The 23,901-nt window shown below is 56.0% G+C and overlaps 7 protein-coding genes and 1 non-coding gene across 8 annotated transcripts; 5 read left to right on the top strand and 3 right to left on the bottom strand.

Moving 5' to 3' along the window:
* Window positions 1–2,783: 2,783 nt before the first annotated feature.
* Window positions 2,784–4,204, top strand: BDZ83DRAFT_581095 (aspartic peptidase domain-containing protein; the record flags this gene model as incomplete). Its single annotated transcript, XM_060505424.1, has 3 exons — window positions 2,784–3,041; window positions 3,090–3,969; window positions 4,029–4,204. 3 exons carry the CDS (start codon window positions 2,784–2,786, stop codon window positions 4,202–4,204), a joined length of 1,314 nt encoding a protein of 437 aa, XP_060363326.1.
* A 372-nt stretch (window positions 4,205–4,576) lies between these two features.
* Window positions 4,577–6,047, bottom strand: BDZ83DRAFT_720780 (pyridoxal phosphate-dependent transferase; the record flags this gene model as incomplete). Its single annotated transcript, XM_060512302.1, has 2 exons — window positions 4,577–5,844; window positions 5,936–6,047. The coding sequence occupies 2 exons, from the start codon at window positions 6,045–6,047 to the stop codon at window positions 4,577–4,579; spliced, it is 1,380 nt and encodes a 459-aa protein (XP_060363325.1).
* Window positions 6,048–7,191: 1,144 nt separating this feature from the next.
* On the top strand, window positions 7,192–7,281 carry BDZ83DRAFT_t180. The gene has a single exon. It is a non-coding gene; the product is annotated as a tRNA-Phe (tRNA).
* A 1,802-nt stretch (window positions 7,282–9,083) lies between these two features.
* BDZ83DRAFT_581099 (glycosyl hydrolase family 3 N terminal domain-containing protein) lies at window positions 9,084–11,438 on the top strand (the record flags this gene model as incomplete). The annotated part of the gene is made up of 3 exons (XM_060505426.1): window positions 9,084–9,515; window positions 9,591–10,965; window positions 11,029–11,438. The coding sequence occupies 3 exons, from the start codon at window positions 9,084–9,086 to the stop codon at window positions 11,436–11,438; spliced, it is 2,217 nt and encodes a 738-aa protein (XP_060363324.1).
* Window positions 11,439–13,073: 1,635 nt separating this feature from the next.
* On the top strand, window positions 13,074–14,809 carry BDZ83DRAFT_392351 (uncharacterized protein). The gene has a single exon (XM_060502798.1). The coding sequence runs from the start codon at window positions 13,290–13,292 to the stop codon at window positions 14,460–14,462; it is 1,173 nt and encodes a 390-aa protein (XP_060363323.1). The 5' UTR covers window positions 13,074–13,289; the 3' UTR covers window positions 14,463–14,809.
* A 347-nt stretch (window positions 14,810–15,156) lies between these two features.
* BDZ83DRAFT_653182 (uncharacterized protein) lies at window positions 15,157–16,995 on the bottom strand (the record flags this gene model as incomplete). Its single annotated transcript, XM_060510600.1, has 2 exons — window positions 15,157–16,197; window positions 16,255–16,995. The coding sequence occupies 2 exons, from the start codon at window positions 16,993–16,995 to the stop codon at window positions 15,157–15,159; spliced, it is 1,782 nt and encodes a 593-aa protein (XP_060363322.1).
* A 1,645-nt stretch (window positions 16,996–18,640) lies between these two features.
* Window positions 18,641–20,242, bottom strand: BDZ83DRAFT_653181 (uncharacterized protein; the record flags this gene model as incomplete). Its single annotated transcript, XM_060510599.1, has 1 exon — window positions 18,641–20,242. One exon carries the CDS (start codon window positions 20,240–20,242, stop codon window positions 18,641–18,643), a length of 1,602 nt encoding a protein of 533 aa, XP_060363321.1.
* Window positions 20,243–22,273: 2,031 nt separating this feature from the next.
* On the top strand, window positions 22,274–23,536 carry BDZ83DRAFT_581218 (malate dehydrogenase; the record flags this gene model as incomplete). The annotated part of the gene is made up of 3 exons (XM_060505435.1): window positions 22,274–22,318; window positions 22,510–22,627; window positions 22,698–23,536. 3 exons carry the CDS (start codon window positions 22,274–22,276, stop codon window positions 23,534–23,536), a joined length of 1,002 nt encoding a protein of 333 aa, XP_060363320.1.
* Window positions 23,537–23,901: the final 365 nt, after the last annotated feature.

Below are 23,901 nucleotides of genomic sequence, written 5' to 3'. Positions count from 1 at the left end.
GTTGGTCAGAAACGATGTTGACCGCGCCGTTTACCCGTGAATACGTCAGCGACCTTGCCGATATTGCCCTGTCTCTTCGCCAGCGTTTTCAAAGATCCCAAACCCCAAACCGCCTTCTCCTGAACTAAGTCATCGCAAGGCCAAGGGGTTGTTTCCTCGCCGCGAGACCATGGTCAGAAAGAAACTAGAATCCAATCAAGGGAGATGAGGCCTAGTCGAACAGGAGCTCGTTCCAAGCTATGCGGCGGGAGGCGCCCCCGTCAGTCAGCTGTCTTGTATGCCACACGCACACGCGAGAACGATAGACTAAGAAATGCGGTCTATGGCCTACCTGACGGTCTGACAGCGACTGTGCCTGTGCCTACCTGCCTATCCCCGGGGCGTGTCCGAGGTCCGCAAACAATGACAGTTTTGGCTTCAGCAATGGCACTTGTTTCTCCTTCGTCCGATAGGGAACAAGCCCTCGACCTAATTATGTTCGGTATCCCTCTTCCGCAACCTCCCAAAGCTTAGCTCGCTAAGCAGGCCGCAACATGGAGGCCATGGAGGCCGTGGACCAGATCGCCCTTGGCAAAAAGTCTTGCTTTGCCCAGCAGTCACATTGCAGACACATCGCTACTGCGCCAAGCGCAGCGAGGCTTAGCTAGCGACGGGAGAGCAACCATGGGGATCGCTGAAACGCCAAGCGGAAACAACTGCGAACGCTGACTTACCAGAGGGGTCCAATGACGAGATTCATCCGGGATACTGTCCTCCTCCTTTCTCTTTCGAATGCACCATCCTTCGCCGCTCTCCCGCGCTCGATCCCCCCTCCCCTGCCCTGCGAGACCCCTCCCCCCCTTGATGTTGAATCACCAAGAGGGGATGATGCTGTTTTCTTCCTGTCGGTCAAAAGAAAACTCGCTCTCTTTTTTTTTTTTTGCCTTTCGTTTCCAACCGACTAGGGCTAGACACCCGGTTCGTTCTCGAGATCGTGGAAGGGTTACCCGTTCGACGCTTGGGGCCAAGAATAGCAGCAGCAGCATCCAGTCCATACCCTACTCAGTCCTCACCTGAGGCTGGCTGCTTGACCTTACTGCTTTCTCTCTGCCGTCCATCGTCGGATATTCGCCATCCTCTTTGTCAGTGTTTTGTCTGATGAGAAGCCGCCCCAACTCGACAGCGTGCCGCCATCCAGCATCCAGCATCCAACTTGATAATTGGAATAAGGCCTGTGGGGAATATGCGTGGGCCACCACATTTACCTGCTACGTCGTCTAAATGCTTAGCCACGCTTACTTGACCTAGACTTCTGGATCAACGGAACCAAGTTCGGCTCACCATCGCCGTCCAGTGGAGAAGGGGGTGACGAACAACTTGTCTGGCCATCTGCACCAGGACTGGTCTAACTGCAACGGCCCGGCTAGCTGGTCCCGAGAACATCGCCCGAGGACTAGCATCCGCTTGGCTGCGGCGAGCTTGTGTCTTTCTCGCAGTAGCCTACGGCACTTAAGCCTTGTAGCAGAGAGAGTGTCGGCGCTAAGGGGAGATCTGACAGCGCCCTCCGTCTTACCGTTTCTGCTTTTCTCTTCGCTGCCGGGCGCCAAACGTACATGTGCTTACCAGACTGAGATGGTGGTGGTGTTGCTACTGTTGTCTTTTGTGATTAGAGAGAGGGACCGGGATCATATCGCATTGTCAACCTGCCAAATCAACCACGCTTAAATGGGTCGAAATAAGCTAATTGAGACCTCAGATCAACGGCTCGCCAGCTTCCATGGCTCATGAGACTTTACATCCGAAGCACGATATTTCTTGGCTCTCACTCAGACCTACCTCAACGGGCTTCCGCATAGTTGCAAACAGAAAGCGAGCATGGGAAAGGTCAGGGCCGCCACGCAGAGACAGATGCACACCATCCACGTCCACACCCATACACAACTCAACGTCCCCCTTCCCCTTGCCCCCTCCCCTGCGCTAGCCTCCCGGCACCGATCGACCGGTATCCCTGCTCTGGATCACGGCCTGGTCGACTGTGGGGTAAGGGGACTCCCCTGCTTGTGACCGATCTTCTCCTCGACGTATTCGCAGAATTCCAAACATGCTACCAGATCCACCTCGTTGCCGCAACTCATGTCTTGGGTCCTGACTGACGGGAAGGGACCCCGATCCCAGGTGGAAGCGCACACACCCTTCCTGAGTCCCTCCTCCCCCTCCTCCTCCTCCTCCTCCCCCTTCTCGCCTTCGCTCTCACTGCTCAGCCAGGACTCTGCAGTGGTTCGACCGGTTCGACGCCAGATCCGTCCATCACAGGGTTGGCCCGGCTTAACATGGACGCGCACGCCCCCTTGCTGAGCGGGACAATCTGTGACCAGGGCATCACAACTTGAGACTTGGCTCGCCTGGAGCCTCCAAGCAACAAGCGCACGACGTCGTCGTCCCATTTTTTGCAACATGTATAATCCTCGCTCTCTGAGCCGGGCCAGTCGCCATCTCTTGACTTTCCTACTTTGAACATTAACTCGGCCTTGTCCACCACCTTCTTCTTCTTCTTTTCCGACCTGGGTTATTCTTCTCTTCTTGGCCATCCTCTATTCCTTTCTTCCCCCCCGTCACCAGTTCCGTTCATTCACGACGACTCTTGTTTAATTCTCCTTTTTACACTTTTGAGGGCTCCCTGGTGACAGCTCCTCGTCCTTCTCATTAACAAGCAAAAGAGCCGCCTGGTGTGGCCTGTTTTATATCCTCTCTGTTCATAGAGTTGTTTACCTGGTGACGGACGTCCTTTTTACATCACAAGCAACATGGAGTCAACTTCATTGCGGTCGCTGGTCCTTTACGGCCTCCTGTCGACCTTCGCCGACGCCTCCCCGGTCGAGAAGCGCGCTAATATCCAAAAGCGAGGACACTTCCTGGTCCCCAGAGTGCCCAACGACAACTTCGCCGGTCACAATGGTCCGAGACAGCTGATCAAGGCGTACCGCAAGTACAGCATGCCCATCCCGCAGGGTCTGCAGGATGCCATGGACGCCATGGCGGCCCAGAACCCCAGCCCCGAGCCCGTCAAGGCCGAGGGCTTCAAGTCTCTCGCCGCTGGCGCCACGAACCAGACCGCCGCCGCTGGACAACCCGGAACCGGTCTCGTCACCGCTACCCCGATCCGTAACGACGTCGAGTACGTTTCGCCCATCAAGATTGGCGGCCAGGAGGTCAACGTCGACTTTGACAGTGGTTCTTCCGATCTGTGGGTCTTCACCTCCATGCTCGACGCCACGTCCCAGACCGGTCACCAGCTGTACGACCCTACCAAGAGCACGAACGCCAAGATGCTTTCCGGACAGCAGTTCTCCATCCGCTACGGCGATGGCTCCGGAGCTCAGGGTGTCGTCGGAACCGACGTCGTCGACATTGGCGGTGCTGTCGTTCAGGAGCAGGCCGTCGAGATGGCCACCGCCGTCTCCCAGCAGTTCGTCCAAGACACTGCCAACAACGGACTTCTCGGTCTTGCTTTCTCCAAGTTGAACACCGTCAAGCCCACGGCCCAGAAGACCTTCTTCGACAACGTTATGCCCAGCCTTGCCGAGCCCGTCTTCACTGCCGATCTCCGTAAGAAGACCGTCGGCGCCTACGAGTTTGGCCGCATCGACAGCTCCAAGTTCACCGGCCAGATGGCCTGGATCCCCGTCAACACCACCAGCGGTTTCTGGCAGTTCAGCAGTGAGAAGTTCCAGGTTGCCGGTGGTCAGGTCCAGCAGGGCACCGCCGGTGCTCAGGCCATTGCCGACACCGGTACCACCCTCATCCTCGCCAACCCCCCCATGGTCCAGGCCTACTACCAGCAGGTTCAGGGTGCCAAGCAGGACCAGCAGGTCGGCGGCATCACCTTCCCCTGCAACGCCCAGCTTCCCGATCTCATGATGGATATCGGCGGTGTCTACATGGCCCGTGTCAAGGGTGCTGATATCAACTTTGCCCAGGTTGACGCTCAGAGTAAGTCCACAACAATTCATATTCATCAAGTCTAGACTCAAAAAGCTAATACCCTACAGCCTGCTTCGGTGGCCTCCAGGCAACCACTTCCAAGCTTCAGATCTACGGAGACATCATGTTCAAGTCGCAATTCGTTGCCTTCAACGGTGGAAACATGTCCCTCGGCATGGCCGAGCACGTCGTCAACAGCCAACAGGCGGCAGCACCCGCGACTGGCGCTGGCGCAGCGGCGTAAGCATTGACACATGTGCGAATACACTTTACTTCTTTTGGCATTAGGATTCACTTTTTTTGATGTCCAGGGAGAACAACATGAACAACGCCGGCTCGACGTCCGGCAGTGAGAGGTTGACGGCTGCCAAGGGAGGCTTAATGGTCGTCCTCCAAGCCGTGTTAATCGCCATGGTCATGGGCGTCTTCTGAGACGATCGACTACAGAGAGATCTTTTTTGTCTTATATTCCCCTGAGGGATGTTTTGCGGGACTACATGGTGAACCTCATTCTAGCTTAGATATCCTCTGAGCTCTCTAGCCGGCATAGTAAATGAATGGCATTGTGATATAAAAACATTTTAACTTCGACGTCTCCACGTCTCTGCGTCTCATACTATTTGCCCTCCTCCGTCTTGTACTCTTGTTTACCAACGCGCTCACATAGGTCCTTCAACGTATTGCCGGTCCACTCAAAGTCGGACTCATCGAGGAAAATCTGCGCACTCACCCTGACCCACCAACGGCCATCGTGCCTGTAAATAGGCAGGAAAGTCTGGTACTCACCCATCAACTTGGACACGAGCCAGGCGCCTACAGCCCCGGATTCCGTCTCGGGGACGGTGATCGTGTCATCAGAACCCACCGAGACAGATTCTGCATCAGGACCACTCACCATCGGTAGCGCAACGTTGATCATGGCGCACTTTGTCAACGTCTCAGTCTTGTTGTCCAGAATAAACGTCCCGAGGATCGCAGCAATCTTCTTGCCGCCCTTCTTGGCCAACGTCTGGAGGTACTCGAGAATCTTGTCCTCCCCACCAAGGCTCTTGCGCCACTCAATCGAGTGCCTGACACACAGATTCGGGCTATTATCAAACGTCCCGTTGAACCCAAAATTCGTCACAAACTGCGAGTCCTTGCTCTTCGGCAGCGGGTTAAACCGAATCTGCCCGGACCGCGGTACATACCCGTGCGACGTCGGCACCGTCGACGCCATGAGGTGCTGGTTCCTCTCCGGCACGTAGAAGACGGCGCACCCGCGCGGGACGTGCAGCCACTTGTGGCAGTTGGACACAAAGAAGTCCGGGTCGGCGGCCGCGACGTCGAGATGCACCATCCCGATCCCCTGCGCGCCGTCAACGAGGCTCATGACGCCTAACTCGCGGCAGGCGGCCGTCATGGCGACCCAGGGGAAGCAGATGCCCGGCAAGCTGGTGACGACGTCAAAGAGGCAGATTTTGGGGCGTTTGCCCTCGGCGCGGGATTGTGCGACGGCGGATCGGAAGAGGGCTACGACGTCGTCGTCCTCCATCGGGTAGGTGAGCGGGATGCCGCGCTCCGAGACGCGGCCGTAGCGGGTGTCGACGACGTAGTCGATAGTCTTTGCGCAGCCGCCGTAGATTGTGGAGAAGTAGAGGATCTCGTCGAGGCCGTCGGCCTCCCAGGACAGGTTGCGGAGGACCGTGTTGACGCCCGTCGTGGCGTTGGGGACGAAGACGGTGCTGTCGAGCGGGGTCTTTATGATTTCTGCCACGGCTTTGCGGGATTCGCGGAGGTGGTCGTGGTAGGTCCAGCGGATGAAGGGGTCTGGGCGGGCCTCGGTTTCGTCTTGGTAGGAACGGAGGATTTTTTGGATGTGGCGTGGGATGGTTCCGAATGAGCCTGGTTGTTCTGTTAGTGAACGTGACATGAAGCATGAAATGTGGTTGAGTTGGCTATCATCGCTCCGAGTATGGGGTTGGGAAAGCCGTACCATTGTTCATGTTATGATAAGCTGGGTCATGGAGGAATTCTTTCAACATTGGCTTGCCAAACGGCGTGGAGCCGAGTTGGAGCTTGCTTGTTTCTTCGGCGAGCTCACCCATGATGAATGACTTTGTAGATGATGAGGGAAGATGGTATTGCTGGTGACGATATATCGGTGATGGGATGCCGAAAGCTCTTCAACGATAAGCCTCTCAGTGAATGAGAACGAATTGAACAAAGATGAAGCTGTTCTGATCCATTAACTTTTTAACAATGTGTCATTCAATGTTATTTATACTACGTTTCTCTCGAATGTGAGTCGTATTTCAAAATGCCATTGACTCACAAGTGGTTGATGGTCTATCTATCAAACCCTTGCAAGACAAAAGACTAAGTCCAAACAGTCAGTCCAAACAGGAGCGGGAGCCGAGCCGCGTCCACCTCCGCATCCCGGAGCATGGGCCCATCGGAGTGTTAGCCCGCAGGTGACCCGCTGAAGCACTCGCTTGATACTCCTGCATGTTGTCCGCAGGGCGCGGACTACGGACAGAGGACGGGTCTAACGGAATTTAAAGCTTAGTGAAGGGCGGAACGACTGCGAGTTATCATGCGCCGACCGAGTCTAACCGAAGCTTGCTTGGCTGAGTCACCTTTATTCCTCGAGCCAAGGCAGGTTTACCGTTATTTGTGTTGAGCTGTTTTTTTACAACATGTGTAGGATCACGATCCTCTTGTGCATCTTGAAACTACATGTTGACGAAGACGCCAGATTCCGGAGGCTTTAGTCGACCTACGGATACGAAGGCACGGAGACTGAAGTACGAAACCTCCCGATAGTCGGTGAATTGGGGAGCAGCCGCTCTTTGGATTGAGCGCTTAAGGCGATCAGGGTTTTGCGAAGAAGCCGGATCTCTTGAGACTATCCATGAAACCTAGTATTATCTTTACCGCAGCAAACTCCAGTAAAGTTGTGACTCTCAATGTTAGTATCCTAGTCATTGGGTTCCGTGAGCGGATCGCTAAGCCGTGGGGCGCCTATGGATGACTCGAATCAGCTACAGAGGTGAGAGGGCAACTTGCGACTCTTTGATCTTTTGCGTTGATTCTCTTACTGAATCCAATGGCGATTGAGAAATCTTCTTGCTAGAATCTTTCGCGATTTGTTCAATGTCAGCGAGACGGAAGATTCGACTTTGTCGCCCGGAAGCTAGCACGCCACCTACTCAGGGCGACAAACGACGGAAACCGTCATCGAAGATCGTGGCGGACATAGCTCAGTTGGGAGAGCGTCAGACTGAAGTCAACTTCAATCACTTAATCTGAAGGTCGTGTGTTCAATCCACACTGGCCGCATCTTCACTTTTCTTTTGTCATTTTTCCATCCTTCATCCAGTCATCAATCACTCTTTGGAGACAATTTCTGTGCATTCGGTTGGGATTGAGTGTCACTGCATACTCAATTTAGTCCTTGGGCACCGTTTGGCTTATTGCTTTTGGTGCGTCTCCCATCCATGTTCATCCCCGAAACTTAATGCAGAATTAACTCATCACTACTCAGGGGCGTTGAATTAGGTTTACTGGCAGTTGTTTCATGGAAGAACTCCTATTCGATTGACTTTTTCTTCTCCTCTTTGTTCTGCTGAGTAAGGTCAAGGGAATTATGTGCGTGAAAGTGTCATTTTAGACACTATCAGCAGTCCTCGGCCGAGCATGAGCGCAACCTTAAAAGCTGGTGTTCATCTTTGCGTTCCCGGTGCAGACAGACGCCTATGAGTCTGGGAGAACTTCTCCGAGTTGGGGTCAACTAGTTGCGCGTTTCTTGTGAACTCATAGCATGTTGTGTATTGGGTGCAACCCAGCTTCCGTGTAACTACCAGCCAAGGTCAACCGACATCAAAGTAACACAACATGGGCTGAATGATGCACCTCGCTAGAAAGTAGTCGACACACCATCGTCATTGCGCCAGAGATGCCAACATGAGTACGCGGAAGAGTTCATCCTTTCTCGCCCTCCAGAAGAGTGAAGAAAATGAGGGGAGCTACAAATTTCCGCCCACCGCCGCACCCTTCCCCCCGGGGTCCCCAAAAAGCGACCGCCGAGCGGGCATCCCAACGCGGAACGCGGGGTTGCAAGCGGGCCGGCATTTAATAAGTTAAGATTCACAACGTCATTTAATTGCGTTCAGGGGACCACAACATTCAACCGGCTATGGCCCGGGTTCGCTTTCTAGCGAGCAACCATTGACAGTGTACGATTTACAAGTGAATGGTAAATAGCCGCTCTATTGCAATTGGGTCTTGCGGCAGACGGCCCGACATCTTTTGAACGGGTGTCCATTCGCGGGAATACTTTCAAACAAGATCGAGAAAGCCGCGGATTAGTTGGAGACTTTCCCCTCATTTACATGTGTCCATCATGTACATCACCTCATGCCCCGGCTTCCAAGAGATCGAATGCAACCCTACGGCAATGTCAATGTCACCTGAGAGACCAACGCAGTCCGACATTTTGTTCCGGGACGATCTTCTCCCATTTCTCCAAACCGGAGGGGAACAGCCGCCGCGATGTGGGCACAGTTCTCTCACGGCACATATCCATAGCGACTTTTATGGGATGAACGCACAAAACATGTGGTTAACGAATACTACCTATACTGAATAATAATCAACAACCATGGATCTTGGGAGGGATGATCAATACCAAGCCGCTGGATACTACTACCGAACATCCCGACACAAAACTATGGAGAACGGCTCAACTCTAATGTTGCCCCCTTAATGTAGACGCACAGGGCCAAGACATGAAGGGGGCCAATTGGCAATTTATACTATGCCAACCACTGGGCCACGGAACCATACATGTCCTTGCCGCGGGACATGAGATCACAGGGACATACCGAGCCTAATTCACGCAGATTGACCCTGCAGGAATGACGACCCCTCTCCTCTCCTCCATGTCCTCGGCAGCTTGGCTAGACCTCTCTGGTTTACTGAACGATGTGGATCGTCACTGCCCCTCAAGCGGGGAGGGAAGCTCCCAAGAAGCTCATGAGCTTCAGGCCTCCGGGGACATATAAAGGCGAAGACACCCCCGCCGCACACATCTGCGCTTCTCTCACCATCCGTCCCACAGACCTGAACGTTGCTTTCTCAAAATGCATCTCCCCAAGATCGCATTCCTCGCTGCAGCGGCTTGCCTCGCCAGCGCGCAAAACTCCACGGGAGGTGGCGGCAGCCCCCTCCGCACCCCAGAATGGGACGCAGCCTACGCCAAAGCCGAAGCCGCCATCGCCAAGCTCTCCCTCGACGAAAAGATTGGCATCGTCTCGGGCATCGGCTGGGGCAAGGGCCTCTGCGTCGGCAACACCTCGCCCGCGTCCTCCATCAACTACCCCTCGCTCTGTCTCCAGGACGGGCCACTCGGCGTCCGCTACGCCAGCAGCGTGACGGCCTTCGTGCCCGGTATCCAGGCGGCCGCGACGTGGGACGTCGAGTTGATTCGGCAGAGGGGCGCGTTCAAGGCTGCTGAGGCGAGAGGTGTCGGTGTCCATGTTATGCTTGGCCCTGCTTGTGGCGCCTTGGGTAAAGTAAGTTCTCGGATTCCGTGACTCCTTTTTCACTTGCGACTCAGGAGAACGCGGCTGACCGTCGAACCTGAATAGACACCAAACGCCGGTAGAAACTGGGAGGGCTTCGGTCCGGACCCGTACCTCATGGGCATCGCAACGAAGGAGACGATCGAGGGCATGCAGTCTTCGGGCGTCCAAGCAACAGCAAAACACTATATTGTCAACGAGCAAGAACTCAACCGCGAGACAATCAGCAGCAACGTCGGCGACAGGGAAATGCACGAGCTCTACCTCTGGCCCTTTGCCGAGGCCGTCCACGCCAACGTCGCGTCGGTCATGTGCTCCTATAACAAGATCAACGGCACTTGGGCCTGCGAGAACGACGCCGTCATGACCAAGCTCCTCAAGGAAGAGCTGGGTTTCCCCGGGTACGTCATGACGGATTGGTACGCCACCACGGGCACCGTCAGCGGCGCCGAAGCCGGACTGGACATGATGATGCCTGGCGCCAACTACAACAACGACCCGGACTCCGTTTGGTGGGGCCCGCAGCTCAAGACCGTTGTGGAGAACGGCACCGTCTCGCTGACCACGATCGAGGACAAAGTCCGCCGGATCCTTGCGGCGTGGTACCTCCTCGGCCAGGACCAGGGTGAGTACCCGCCCGTCAACCTCGCGGCCAACGTCCAGGGCACGCACAAGGACAACGTGCGCGCCACGGCGCGGGACGGTATCGTGCTGCTCAAGAACGACGGCGCCATCCTCCCGCTCAAGGCGCCCAAGAAGATCGCCGTCATCGGATCCTCGACCGTGAACAACCCGGCCGGCATCAATGCCTGCTACGACCGCAGCTGCAACAACGGCACCCTCGGCATGGGATGGGGTTCCGGCACGGTAGACTACCCCTACCTCGTCGCGCCCCTCGACGCGATCCGGGAGCGAGCGCAGCAGGACGGCACAGAGGTATCTGCCAGCAGCACCGACGACGCGCAGCAGGGCGCTCCCGCGGCCGCCGGCGCCGACGCGGCGTTTGTCTTCATCACGTCGGACTCGGGCGAGGGCTACATCACCGTCGACGGCAACATTGGCGACCGCAACACGCTGGACCCGTGGCACAACGGCAACGAGCTTGTCAAGGCCGCAGCGGCGGTCAATGATAATGTCGTGGTCGTGGTGCACAGCGTCGGGCCCATCATTCTCGAGACGATCCTCGCGCAGCCCGGCGTCAAGGCCGTCGTGTGGGCTGGGCTTGGGTCGCAGGAGACTGGCAACGCGCTGGTTGATATCCTCTGGGGCGCGACGAACCCCAACGGAAAGCTGCCGTATACGATTGGCAAGAGTGTCGCCGACTACGGCACAGCGGTGTCCAAGACCCTCGAGGATAACTTTGCCGAGGGCATCTTCATTGACTATCGCCACTTTGACCGGGCTGGCATTGAGCCGCGGTACGAGTTTGGTTTCGGACTGTGTAAGTGTTTGCTTTGATGGTTTTTGATCTTTCACTCGAAAGCCATGCTGACAAAGTGTGTAGCGTACACGAACTTTACCTACTCCGACATCAGCGTCACATCCACGGCTGTGTCCGGCCCGGCCGTCGGTCAAGTGGTCCCCGGCGGCCGCGCCGATCTCTTCGAGGTCGTTGCCACCGTAACGGCGACCATCAAGAACACGGGATCCATCGCCGGCGCCGAGATCGCGCAGCTGTATCTCACCCTCCCTGCCGGCGCGCCCCTGTCTCCGCCAAAGCAGCTCCGTGGGTTCGAGAAGTTGAGACTCGGTGAGGGAGAATCAGCAGTCGCGACGTTCAACCTGAGAAGAAAGGACCTGAGCTACTGGGATGTCGCAAGCCAGAACTGGGTTGTGCCGGCGGGTACATTCACCGTCAAGGTTGGAGCGTCGAGCAGAAACCTGGCATTGGAGGGAAGCCTGGTCGTGTCCTAGAATCCGCGTAGGTCTATAGCATGTCGAACGATGCAATGAGACGATAATGTTGCAAAAGAAACTCTAGTACCTTGAATTGAGGCCCGGCCGGCGGGATGTTCACGTGAGGCGTAATGAGGTTCCAAGTCTACTGACATACTAGGCGCAGTTCGATCCACGTCGGGCCGGGTGACGCGGGAATAGTGGCTTGGCGGAAGCGAACATGCGGCGGAGCGGTCGTGGTTCCGCCACGGCAGTTGGGCTCTCGCCGTCTCGCGTTCGGGAATGTGGGCGAAGTTTCCGAGATGCCAATGTGGACTGTGGCGCGGGTTCAGACTTTAGAGTCCCATCCCTGCTCCAAGCTACAGCGCGCCGCGAGGGAGGCTCGGGCATCTTTTTAAGACTCGTCAAGAACCTAGAAAATGTTTCGACATGTTCTAGAAGAAAGCGGAGTGGGCCTCAATCTGGGCAGATTGGGATGCTACTGGGCTCATGCTTCTCACGAGTCGGCGACGAACAGGCGAACCTTGCTGTCATGGAGCCGTGTCTGCCGTCTTGGCTGCCAGAGTATGGTTAGTCTACAGAGACTTATAGTGTGAAGTTGTTAAAGCCGTGGAGAAGCGCGAGGACCGGAAATAATAAGGTATTGCATTCAAAACATGATGCGATCTGAAGTTTTCCAAAACAAAAGTGACTCTGGGCTGATTTGCGTCTGCAAGGCAATGGGCGCGGTCTGAGGTGTCTGTGAGGCTGAGCTGGGATGAAGGTTATCCCCACGTAAGTTTTGTGCCTTGGGATAATCTCATGTCAATATGCGAGTGTAGCCGAGGGTGCAGTGGAGATGAAGCGCTAGGTAGACGGAAGATGACGAGACCGATTGCGGAGGTACTTGGAGCCTCACGGAGCCTCAGAATGACGTTGTTGTTGAAGAACAACGGTTGTGAATTGTAGTCTACAGAGTAGAGAGAGGCGGTGATTGACGATAGGAAAGGTGAGGACGCAATCGCGGTGGCTCTCCGGACTCGCCGACTGGGACCCCTAACGCCGAAGACCCGAAGCACGGGACGGAGGGTGACATGGTCCATCCCGAAAGAGAAAGTGGAGCCTCAAAGTGGAGCCTAGCGCACCGCCTCCCCCGAACTCACTCACCTTTACTTTTCACTCTTACTTTCACTCTCACTCTCAGGCTCACTTTCAGTCCTCAGTCCTCAATTCCAGTGCTCATATTCACTCTCAGTCCTCGCCAAAAGTCTGCCCTATCGACTGTTGGCGTTGCCTCGCACCCTGTCGCACCCCAGCCGGCAATCTCGCATCTCCCCCGCCCGGTTCGCCCAGGACCGATTCGATATTCTTAGCATGATGAGCCTTGTGGGAATTCTGCCGTGCATTCGCAATCTGCCGTCTGCAGGTCCGGTAATCCACAACCCGCGAATAAGCAAAAAATAAGGTGTGTTTGCAGATGGAACGCGACCTTGCGTCTCTTCCCGTCTGTACCTGTATATCCGAACAAATAACCTGAGAGTGTCAATGAGGTCAAGGCACAAGGCATGAAGCCAGGGCAAATCATGACGAGCATACATTTTCCTCTCACATCAGACGTTCCGTCCCACACAGAGATACTCCGTCCCCGTACCCGTCCCCGTACAAAGAATACATCTCTGCAGATGGTGCAGAAGTACATCTCATGGGAGTCCCGTGACGGTACCCAAAGACTCGGCATCATGACCATCTGTCTCGCCCACTAGCGCCGCCAGACGATACAGCCAAGGCACGAACACATCCAACGCGTGTCAAATCATCCCCGCGGAGAAGAATGACCTGCCATCGTGAATTACGTGTAGTATCAACCGTTGGGCGCTGAGCCCCGGGACCATGTGGAGTGTCCGTGAAGGGATAGACGCGGGAGCGAGTGTGAAGTGTGTACCTCTTGAATGTGAAGTGACACCAAAAAGAGGGACCGCCGCCTTACGCAACTCCCTACCACCCCAAGCCCGAAAACTCCGCCCCAGCGCGACCTTGCGCCGCTCCCGGGATCCATCCTCGTTGCGAAGCTTTTGTCTCTCCAAGTCACAGTCATGCCTTGATCACTCCCCCCCCAGCTTGGACTGGTTCCCCTGCGAACCTGTTCAGACGACCGGTTTACTTAAGGCTGGTGTTTCCCAGTCTCCCTTACCGTTTGTTTTTTTGGATATATCCTGTTCATCAACAACTCGCCACTTATACCCAAGCATCGAGAAGCGAATACGAAACCACTTACACACCAACACCACCACAACAACACATCACCAACACCACAACATCGTCACCAAACACAACCAAACACAAATGTCAGCACAAGACTACTACGGCGGCACCCGCCAAAACACCCACACACCAGGCGGCTCCTCCTCCCGCCACCTCTCCGCAGGCCCCCTCATAGACAGCGCAGGCTACCGCCCCCGCTCCGCAAACTCAGAACGTCCTCGCTCCTCATTCTCCTCTCTCGGCCTCCCGGGCTCCTCCTCCCACCACCGCTCCCGATCCTCCGGTCCACCAGGCTACGACGCCCAACTCGGCACAGGCCAAGAAGGCGAACGCGGCCTCGTCTCCACCATCGGCGGCGGCGCGGCGGGAGGCTACGCAGGCAAGAAACTCCTGGGGGGCAAACTCGGCGCCGTGGCGGGTGCCCTGGGCGGTGCCGTGGTCGCGAATAAGTTGGAACATAGGTTGAGTGGAAGCCACCACTCCAGCAGCAGCCATCACGGGCATCACGGGCATCACGGACACCACCACCCGCCGCCTCCTCCCCCGCCGCCTCATCACTACGGAGGTCATCACCACCACCACGGCGGACCTCCCCCGCCACCCTACGGAGGTCACCACTACGGCCCGCCGCACCACGGTCCCCCGCACCACGGCGGAAGCCACCACTCTTCCGGTGGGTTCGGCGGCCTGGTCGGTTCGTTGATGGGACGTGAGAAGCATGGACACCACGGCGGGCCTCCTCATCACGGGGGTGGCCACCACGGTCACCACGGGCATCATGGCCACCATGGAGGCTGGTAGAGAGACCAACATGGATGATGACTATTTCGATCACGACTGGCGTTTTGAGGGGTTGTGGGATTTTTACTCGTAATGACGTTACTGTCTATTATATACCTGCACCGGCTACTGCATTAGAGACAAGGGATGGACGTCTTGACATGGGACTATGAGAGGATATTGCATCACACGGAGGGCTTCATTGGGCCTACTCAGATACTTTTTTAGGCGTCTCACGACGCGTGTAAATCAACTTGTATAAACCAAATAGGTTGCTTTCATTTTGCATGGTGGCCAAAGGGTCACCATCCTATGCGTGTGTGATGCTACTCGTGGCCTCAGCCATGCAATGCATATAATATCCTAAAAGAGAAACTCCAATATTCAAAACGCCATCAGAGGTACAAAGCCCCCCTTATGCTCCCCAAACGAAGACCCTTTCATCGTGTGAAGACGGGTAAAAACAGTCAACTAAGTGCCCGTGTAATACTGAAAACCCGGCCTTGGGCGGACAGTGTCCAATGAGCAGGTGTATATATGTGTCCCGAAGAAAGAAAAGTCGTCATCATCATCGCGTTTCTCCCGGGAACCTTGCAACCTCGGTTCTTCCGGCGCCAAAACACGTGTGTATATGCAATCCAAACAGAAGCAGTGTAGATCCCCCAGGTGATCATTCATGCAAAGAAAACAAAAAACAAGACAAAAAACACGGCACTCAGACTCCCACAGCCCCTTCTGGCCGACTTCTCCCTGGAATCTGGATTTCGCCGTCATCGTCGTCAGAGCTGTCGCCGGCTTGCGCTGCTTGATCAATCATCCGCTCAATGTCCGCGTCCGCTAAGCGAGGCCGTGGTCGTGAGGTGCTCCCGAGGGCCGCTGGTAATGACAGTTGAGGACGCAGCGTACTGCCAATGGTCCCTCCGGAGAAGCTGGCACTTCCATTGATTCGCCTCCTCATTGGCCCTCGTGATTGTGGTGAGTCCATGTCAATGTCCATGTCGCTCACAGCCGTCATGCCTCCGGGGCTCTTCTCGAAACCCACCCGTTTCTGCGGCAGGGGCCGTTGCGAGGGCAGGCTTTTACGGGGTTGTGAGCTGGGCAGAGCATGGCGACCGGGCAAGTTTGAGGCTGCCGACGACGAGTAGTTGTGCTTCATGTTGGCTGAGTTTCCGGGACTGCTCATGAAGAGTAGTGATTCGATGGCGTCCTGCTCTCTAACGTTTTGATGAGGTGAGAAGAGGATCGGGTCGATGAGTGGAGTCCGGCCTAACCTCTGATTTGGCGTCGCATTGTTGTTTGGTTGAGAAGGGGTATGCGGTGACGCGCTGTGTGAGTGAGAGAGAAGAGTCGGAGTGTAGCGAGGATTTGAATTACGGCGGGGGTTGTGGCCTCCCATTGGCCTTGACGGTTGAATCGGAGCAGGCGGTGCAAGTGTAGGAACGTTTGGATTCTGGACGGGTGCGGGAGGAGAGGCAGAGGTATGCGTGGATCTTTGGCCCTCCTTCCAGAAGGACTCGTAGGTTGCAGGGCTGGGGCCGGAGCTTGCTGTGGTGGCAGCGCTCACGGGTTGATAACGGGCCATATTGGCGCGAGGACTTGCAGACAGCTCTTGACGGCCGTGCAAGGTAGAATGGCTCGAGGTGGGCGAGGCGGCCTGGGAAGCCATGGATTCGACCTCATCAATGGAATGTGATTGCCAGCCGTGGTTTACCTTGAGCATTGCATACGAGAGGCGCGTCTTGAGGTCGCTGGACCACTATAACATACTGGGTCAGCCATGATATCTTTGTTCTGGTGTCGCGTGCCGACTTACATCACCGATACTGCTGGCTGTAGTAGAGGCCATGCTGACGGTGCTCGTGTTCCTCGAATGGCCCATTCGAACGGGAGAGGTGTTTTCCTTGAGGGCACCGTCGGCCATTCGCTTCCGGGCAGTTGCCATTACATTGTCCTCGGCCAACTTGTCCTGGGCGGCGGCAATATGTGATAATTGGAGTAATTGTGACTCTTGGCTGGAATCGTGACCGTTGAGGCTTCCTCCGGGCATGTCACCCTGACTGGCGGGCGGCGTGAAGACGTTGGCGGGTTCGGCGGACAGGCTCGAGGTCTGCGAGTCAGAGGAGGGGAGTGGTCGCTGGTGGGTGGATGGAGTAACCTGAGAAGGTACGGAGGATGCAGCGATTGAAGTGGTCTTGAGAGGTTGGTGATCGGCTATGCGAGGAACGTGATTTGATGTTGCGAAGGATTGCGAGGGCTGCTGGTAGCTGGGCTGGGGTTGTTGGCCTTGTGCGAGGGCGGGAGCGTGGACGTGGCTGTTGAGGTTGTGGTGGTGGTTCGCAGTCGCGTCGCCCAAGGAAGATGCGGCTTTGTCGATGGGGAGCGCGTCGGGGAAGGCGACGGCCTGGGGTCGGGTCAAGGGCTGCAGAGCACGCCGAGCGGCTTTATCCGGTAGCAGTCCCGTGTCTTGAAGGGTCGCGGGAGAGTGCATTTTGAAGTGTTGTCGGTCGGATTCCTGTATGTGGCTCAGCCGGGGCGGGATGGAGGCAGAGTCCATGGCGGACAGACTGGTGATGCGCCCGACTGAAGTGTGGTGGTGATGGAGGCTTCGACCGGCGGGCGAATGCAGGGACCGAGTATGATGGAGGGTGTATTCAAACACCGATCAGGAGGATGTACGGCAGCGAGGCCGGCGAGGGGAGGGGAGAGGGAGATCTGGTGGTCGGAGGTGTAGGAGTGACCGAGGTGACGGGTGAGGGTTGCGACGAGTATCGGGTGTGCGGTGTGGTGGAGGAACAGTGCGGTGCAGTCGAGTGTGGTGGTGGTGGTGGGCTGTGGCCCAGTTGCATAGGTGAGGTACGCGGACGACACTGGGCAGGTCACACAGGCGGTGTTATCCGCCGTCGAGGCATCTGCTAACGGTCGTGGGCGCCTAAGACCGTAGTTAGACGATAGGTAATTAACTGGGGGGGATTGATTGACGGGCGGGGGGATGGAAGACGGGATGGGGAGCCTGGAGGAGCAAGAGAAGCGATAACTGGGCCGGGGTGGTGGTGGAGGACTGGTGGTGGAGGAAAAGGGCGGTTTACGCGGTCTGCGTCGCGTTATTTTCGCCCACCTGGCTTCCCTTCCCGTCGGTTGTTCTCTTTCACAATGGAAGTCTCCGTATGTTTTTTTTTCTGCCCAGGTGTGTCCCGCCTGATGTGTGGACAGTGTGGGATTGTTGACTCTTGTTCTCGTTGTTCTGGCCCTTGGGGGAGTTTCCAGTGTCTCTCGGCTGTGTCTTGCAGCGGCTTCTCCACTGTAACAATGGCGAATCCCCCCCTCCCAGTCGTCCTGAACTAACGCTCTTGGGGTTCGTTTCGCTAAACAGACGGGGACCCCAGTCGGTGGTCACGCAAGAGGATGCGAATAGGGTCTATAGAGAAAATAGAAAACAACGAAGATGAAGAAAATGAAAGTAGGTGATGCAATCGAGGCTGATGTCAGAATTCAGCCAGTCAGTAAGGCAGGCAGGTAGGTACCTGGTGCCAGTCGAGGCCGCTCCTGCCAGAAAAAAGGGACACCCCGACCGAGGCGACGTGGACAGCGGTGGCGGCAAAACTCGAGCAACTGCGACACGCCTGGCTTCCCGCTCGGCCTGACTCAGCAGGTCAAAGACACGAAGTCACATGATGTTGTACCAAAGTACCTTTACCATCACCACCTCTCCATCCGGGTACCTCACCACCACCACCACCACCCTCCTTTCTGGAATATCTGCATCCATACAAGTTCACCGTACCCTCAACACACAATGTTTGCCCTTATCAAAAACAAACACCAACCTTCTACTCCAGGCCTCGTCTCTGTCTGTGATTGGTTCACGAATCAACTGCCCCTGGAGCTCAGGTATTGCTGCCCAAGCCCAATTGTGAACTGAGCATTAGACATCCTAAGTGGTATCCATACTCCATCTCTAGTCTAAGTCTCATAAAAGATGCCCCTAATTATGCCTTACATGCAAACACCCGAGTGCACCGCCGTCACCGCTAGACAATGCTTTGTTCTAAAACCCATCAACGCCCCGAGGAATGCTTACTTATGTGGTCATGTCTCATCTGTAAGAGACTCTAACCCAACCATTCAGCTCACCACATGTTGAGGGCCCTCTAATGCTCTCCACTCCACTCCAATCCACGACAAGTCATTGAACCGCGGACTCAACCGCACGCTGGCTCGTCACCCGTCGCCGAGTATCCATGCGCCCCGCCATCCAAAATCACCGCTTCGTTGTCCCCAAAGTCGTCCTGCACCCTCCTCCACTGCGTCTTTCTGTCCTTGCGGCCCTCCAACTGCGCTCCCTTTCCCTTGGCATCCCACACCGGTTTGATCAGTCCTCCGAGTAGAGGGTTCTGACTGAAAGCTCCGCCGCCGCCAATACCACCCTGTCCACCCTGCCGTTGACTCGTGAGGCTGTAATTCTCGTCTTCAACTTCGTCCATGACAATATCCTCTTCTTCAGGCGTCGTCGGCCGCTCGACAGCCGCCATCTTCCTGACCACCTTGCCACCCACCACGTCAATGCTGACCACCTGCCGCCGCTTCTCATACTCGGGCTTCGCGTTCCACTCAATCTCGCGCAGAGTCTTCTGCTGCCTCTTGAGCTCCCTGGCCCGTTCTTCGGGCGTCGACCAGATATTGCCCCCGCTGCCAGCCATGGCCCCGCTAACATCAAAGTCCGCTGCCTCGTCCCTGACCGTCGTTCGCCGCGCGTTCTGCGCCTGAAAGTTCAACAGCTTGTCTCGGTGCTCCTTTGCCTTGGCCTCCGCCTCGGACATCTTGTTCTGGCTGAATGGCGCCGGCTTCTTGCTGACCTCAGCCCGCTTGTGGGCATCTCTATCCGCAGCCATGCGCTCCTTTCCTCGCTCGGCCTTGAGCTCCCTAATCATCCCTTGTACGTCCTCCGACGACAACAGAGGTGTGCCGCAGAATGTGCATGGCCCGAGACCCTCCTTGACGCAGATGACCTTGCCGCACGATTGGCAGTTGGGCGCCGCCGTCTGCAGCGGGTGCCGGGTGGCCACGCAATTACACCTCCTTGCTTTCGGGTCGTCGCCCATTGTCGGGTTTGTCGTCAGCTCTAATGATCTAATAGCCGCGTCCAAATCGTTGAGGGCCGTGGAGGCACCTGCCATTGGTGTACCACCGGCAATCGATATTTTGGTAGGTTTCGTCGTAGGCTTCGGCGTAGAGGATCGTGATACGGGATTCGACTTGGGCTTCGCCTTGACGTCGGATATCAGATAGCCTCCGGCCGTTCTTTGCTGCTGCGGAGGAGGGGTCGCGCTCTTTGGTGGTTGCCTGGAACCCGACGACGGCGCCCCAAGTTGCGGGAAGGCAGTGCTGATGCTGTTGCTGCTGCTGCTCTCCGCCGCCGGAGCTGGCTTCTTCCCTCCATACCACTCATCCTCCTGTGACTTCTTATTATAGCTTGCTCCCGGGGGAGGCGCAGCGTCAATCTGTCGCGCGGCCGGTGTGTGTATGTTTGCCTTCTTCTTCTTGGGTCCCCGCGACGTCTTTGGTGCAGGCTCGGGGGCACTTGAACTGGCCGAACTGGTTTGCGGCGCCGGAGCTGGGGTCTTTTTCTCTTGTCTTCGGGAATTAAACGAGGATATGAACTCGACGGCCTGTGGTGAGTCGCCTAGTAAGTCGTTGAAGTGATTTGCGGCTTCGGATTTCGACAGCGTGTTTGCGTAGTCGAGCATCTGCTTCAGCTCATCCTCGGGGAGGGGCAGCAGGCGGGAGAGCTGCGCCAGAGACATCTTGGAAGATGGACGTATCCTTTTCGGAATATGTCTCTGTCTGTCGTAGGAGTATCGGCTTCTCAGATCGTGGTGGGAGTTGTTAGGACGAGGGAAAGGGTGTAGTTCTTAGGCTTTCCCAGCAGCTGGGATTTGAGAATGATGATGAAATTGACAAAAGTGGCGGGGTCTTTCTTTAGCTGATGTTCCTGGAAGCTAGCGCCATAGCTCCCCCGCGACGGTCAAAATTAGGGTGGGGGCAGCACTGTGACCAGCTGGCAACCTGCTGGGTCGCCGAAGAGTCACTCGGCGTGCTGAGAGCATCCAGTCTTGCGTGTAAGAATGAACCCTTGATTGCTGACTAAGTCTGATTCCAGACTCGAACATTCAGATAGAAACACAATGAGAGAATCTCATAAGGCCATCGTTATTTTGCCATACTACTTACATTTGGATCCCGTTGTGCTGGCGCAATTGAAAGGACCTTCCCTCCAACCCACAGAAAGTCTCATGTTGAACCATACTCACTGCCTATCTCAAGTGTTGAAAAGGGAGTTTTGAGCTATAGACTGTCGTCACAAGACGTATCATCGTAATTAGATCACGGCAGTCAAAAAGATGATATAATCGGATACCGCAGACCGGGAGGTGCCAGTCAGAGCCGGGTGGAAGCCGGCTACAAGGCACAAGGCGCGGGCCGTACGGAGCACAAGACTGGCGGGTCATGAGGTCATGAGTGGGCGCCGGTTGCGGTGTTTTCAGAGTTTCTGAGCACCTTGTCGCCGACGCAGAAATGGAAGCCAACATGCGCACCAGTGAGATGGCGTGTTCTGGCGTCCCCGACCGTACTGAGTATGCGTAGGTAGTGTACGGAGTACCACCTCGGTATGCTTAATGGATAGGGCCAGGGAAGACATGCATATGCTGAGTTGAGGCTGTCTGAGAAGATGTCACATGAAGCAGGCCGGTTCTCATCGACAGTGTAACATGTTCTCCGACGGATGGTAGGTAGGGGATCCCAGGGGTGCAGGACCGAGGATAAGGCCATTGTGCGTGGATCCCGTCCACCCATTGCGTCTGTTGTTAGGCTTGCATAGGGTGTATACAATGGTGGTGGTTGAGAAGGCATACCTACACTTCAGCAGCCTTTACCGTAACCTCGGGTCGAGGGAAGTATTAATGCGGGATACATCATCTATCATATACACTACGACAGATGGGTTGCAGCAAGGCAATCACAGTGTAGATAAGCATGTGCCATGATGAGACCGTCCGTCCATCCGAGGGTGTCTGACGGGTGCGGCAGAGTCGACTGCATCTCTCGTTCCAGGGTTGAGTGACAGCCGTGGAGGGTCAGGGACCAAGCTCGGCGATGGGAAGCTGAGAGGAAAGAAAGAGAAGGGCAAAAAGATGCTACAGAATGAAATGCACCGCATTGCCGCTGAGATGTGTGGAGTACGTATCCTCTCCGGCGTTTCCCCGTAGTCTTCCGGGTGGCCGTGACGCTAGACCCGAATTGGAATTGGCGTGGGGTTTCTTTCCTGCTGTTTTTTTTTGCTGGCGGTCGCATCGTGATCGATCCATCACTCACACCTTGTAGCCTCAGGAAAGCAAGTCCCGGTCAGTCAGCAGCACTGGAGTGTATGTAGTAATAGGTAATAACCACAGCTACCTTAAGGACGGTAGAGACAAGAGCGAGCCCGAGGAATGGAACCTGAGGTGCTGACAAGGTGGAAAGGAAGGCCGGGAATGACGAGGGAGAAACAGTGGATGGTGGGCCCCTTTCTGAAGCCTTCACCCACTCGCAGGGCCGCATCCTGCCATTCCCGGGCCCCCGTCAATCCACTGTCTGTGGCTCCCGTGTGGTGCGTGTGCTCTGTTGAGTGTCCTGTTGTCCTCCGCTGCTGCGCTGTTGCTGTGTGAGGTGTGTGTGCCAACTTATTTCGCGCGCCTCATAAATTTTTAAACCTCTGCTCTTTTTTCTTCCCTCATCCATCTCAACCAGTGTACCATCTACCTACTACACATCCCCTCCCCCTCCTCGTCGCAATCATGTCTTTTGTCCAGCGCCGTATGTTCTCCGCCTCGGCGAGAAGCGTAAGTCATCCTTCACTCCCAATTCCTATTTGGCTGCGCATCAAAGCAGAGCTCTCTCTTCTCCATAGCTCCGAAAAGCCGACCTCGGGGCACGGAACTGAAGGGAGACTCAAGCTATGAAGCTTCGTCATGATCCAACGTCAACAAACACAAATGCATCAAAGACTATCCAGCTGACAACATGCCCATAGCTCTCCAAGGTCGCCGTCCTCGGTGCCGCCGGTGGTATTGGCCAGCCCCTCTCCCTGCTCATGAAGCTCAACCCCAGAGTCACTGAGCTCGCTCTCTACGACATCCGCGGAGGCCCTGGTACGTCCATCATCATCATCCCCATCTCTCTCTCTCTTGCTTCTGTAGCACCCAATTGACTCGTCCCCAGGTGTCGCCGCCGACATCTCCCACGTTAACACAAAGTCCGTCGTTAAGGGCTACGACCCCACCGCCACCGGCCTCGCCAGCGCCCTCAAGGGCGCCGAGGTCGTCCTCATCCCCGCCGGCGTCCCCCGCAAGCCCGGCATGACCCGCGACGACCTCTTCAACACAAACGCCTCCATCGTCCGCGACCTCGCCAAGGCCTGCGCCGAGTCCTGCCCCGACGCAAACATCCTCGTCATCTCCAACCCCGTCAACTCCACCGTCCCCATCGTCTCCGAGGTCTTCAAGGCCCGCGGCGTCTACAACCCCAAGCGCCTCTTCGGCGTCACCACCCTCGACGTCGTCCGCGCCTCCCGCTTCGTCTCCGAGATCAAGTCCACCGACCCCAAGGACGAGAACATCACCGTCGTTGGCGGCCACTCCGGCGTCACCATCGTCCCCCTCTTCTCCCAGTCCAACCACCCCGACCTCTCCTCCAACGCCGAGCTCGTCAACCGCGTCCAGTTCGGCGGTGACGAGGTCGTCAAGGCCAAGGACGGCGCCGGCTCCGCCACCCTCTCCATGGCTTTCGCCGGTGCCCGCATGGCCGAGTCCCTCCTCCGCGCCTCCCAGGGCGAGAAGGGCATCGTCGAGCCCACCTTTGTCGACTCTCCCCTCTACAAGGACCAGGGCATCGACTTCTTCTCCTCAAAGGTCGAGCTCGGCCCCAACGGTGTCGAGAAGATCCTCCCCCTCGGCAAGGTTGACGCCGCCGAGGAGAAGCTCCTCGAGGCCTGCTTCGCCGACCTCAAGAAGAACATTGCCAAGGGTGTTGCCTTTGTCGCCTCCAACCCCCCCAAATAAGTGCAACACTTTCCGTGTGTCACTTTGATGTAAACTAGGGGACGTGTTGTAGTAGATGGAAACCTACACAAACAGGTTGAGCAGAGTTGAAAAAACAAAATCACATCCACAAAACTTCTTTTACAGTCTAATCCGACTGGCAAAGAAAGACAGTAGGATGACGGGTAGACACAGAGAAGCGCACACTAAAAGTCGTGCTTTACCTACTCGTGGCATCGACTTTGGGTCTGCCTCTGTACCATACAATTTCAAACACGCTTGACTTCAAACTTTGTCCATTGAATGCTGTGATGTGATGTGCTTTGAGTTTCTATCAATTGTTTCCTGTTGAAAGATGTGCGTGCATGAGCGCCACATAGGCTAGC

Source organism: Colletotrichum acutatum (genome assembly GCF_030867785.1).
Source record: "Colletotrichum acutatum strain CBS 112980 chromosome Unknown BDZ83scaffold_67, whole genome shotgun sequence".
Taxonomy (NCBI): Eukaryota; Fungi; Ascomycota; class Sordariomycetes; order Glomerellales; family Glomerellaceae; genus Colletotrichum; species Colletotrichum acutatum.
This window is presented reverse-complemented; position numbering and strand designations above follow the sequence as displayed.

What these genes read in the sequence shown, in the direction of transcription:
- BDZ83DRAFT_392351 (XM_060502798.1), top strand. Translation starts at nt 13,290, where the DNA reads ATGTGGAGTGTCCGTGAAGGGATAGACGCGGGAGCGAGTGTGAAGTGT.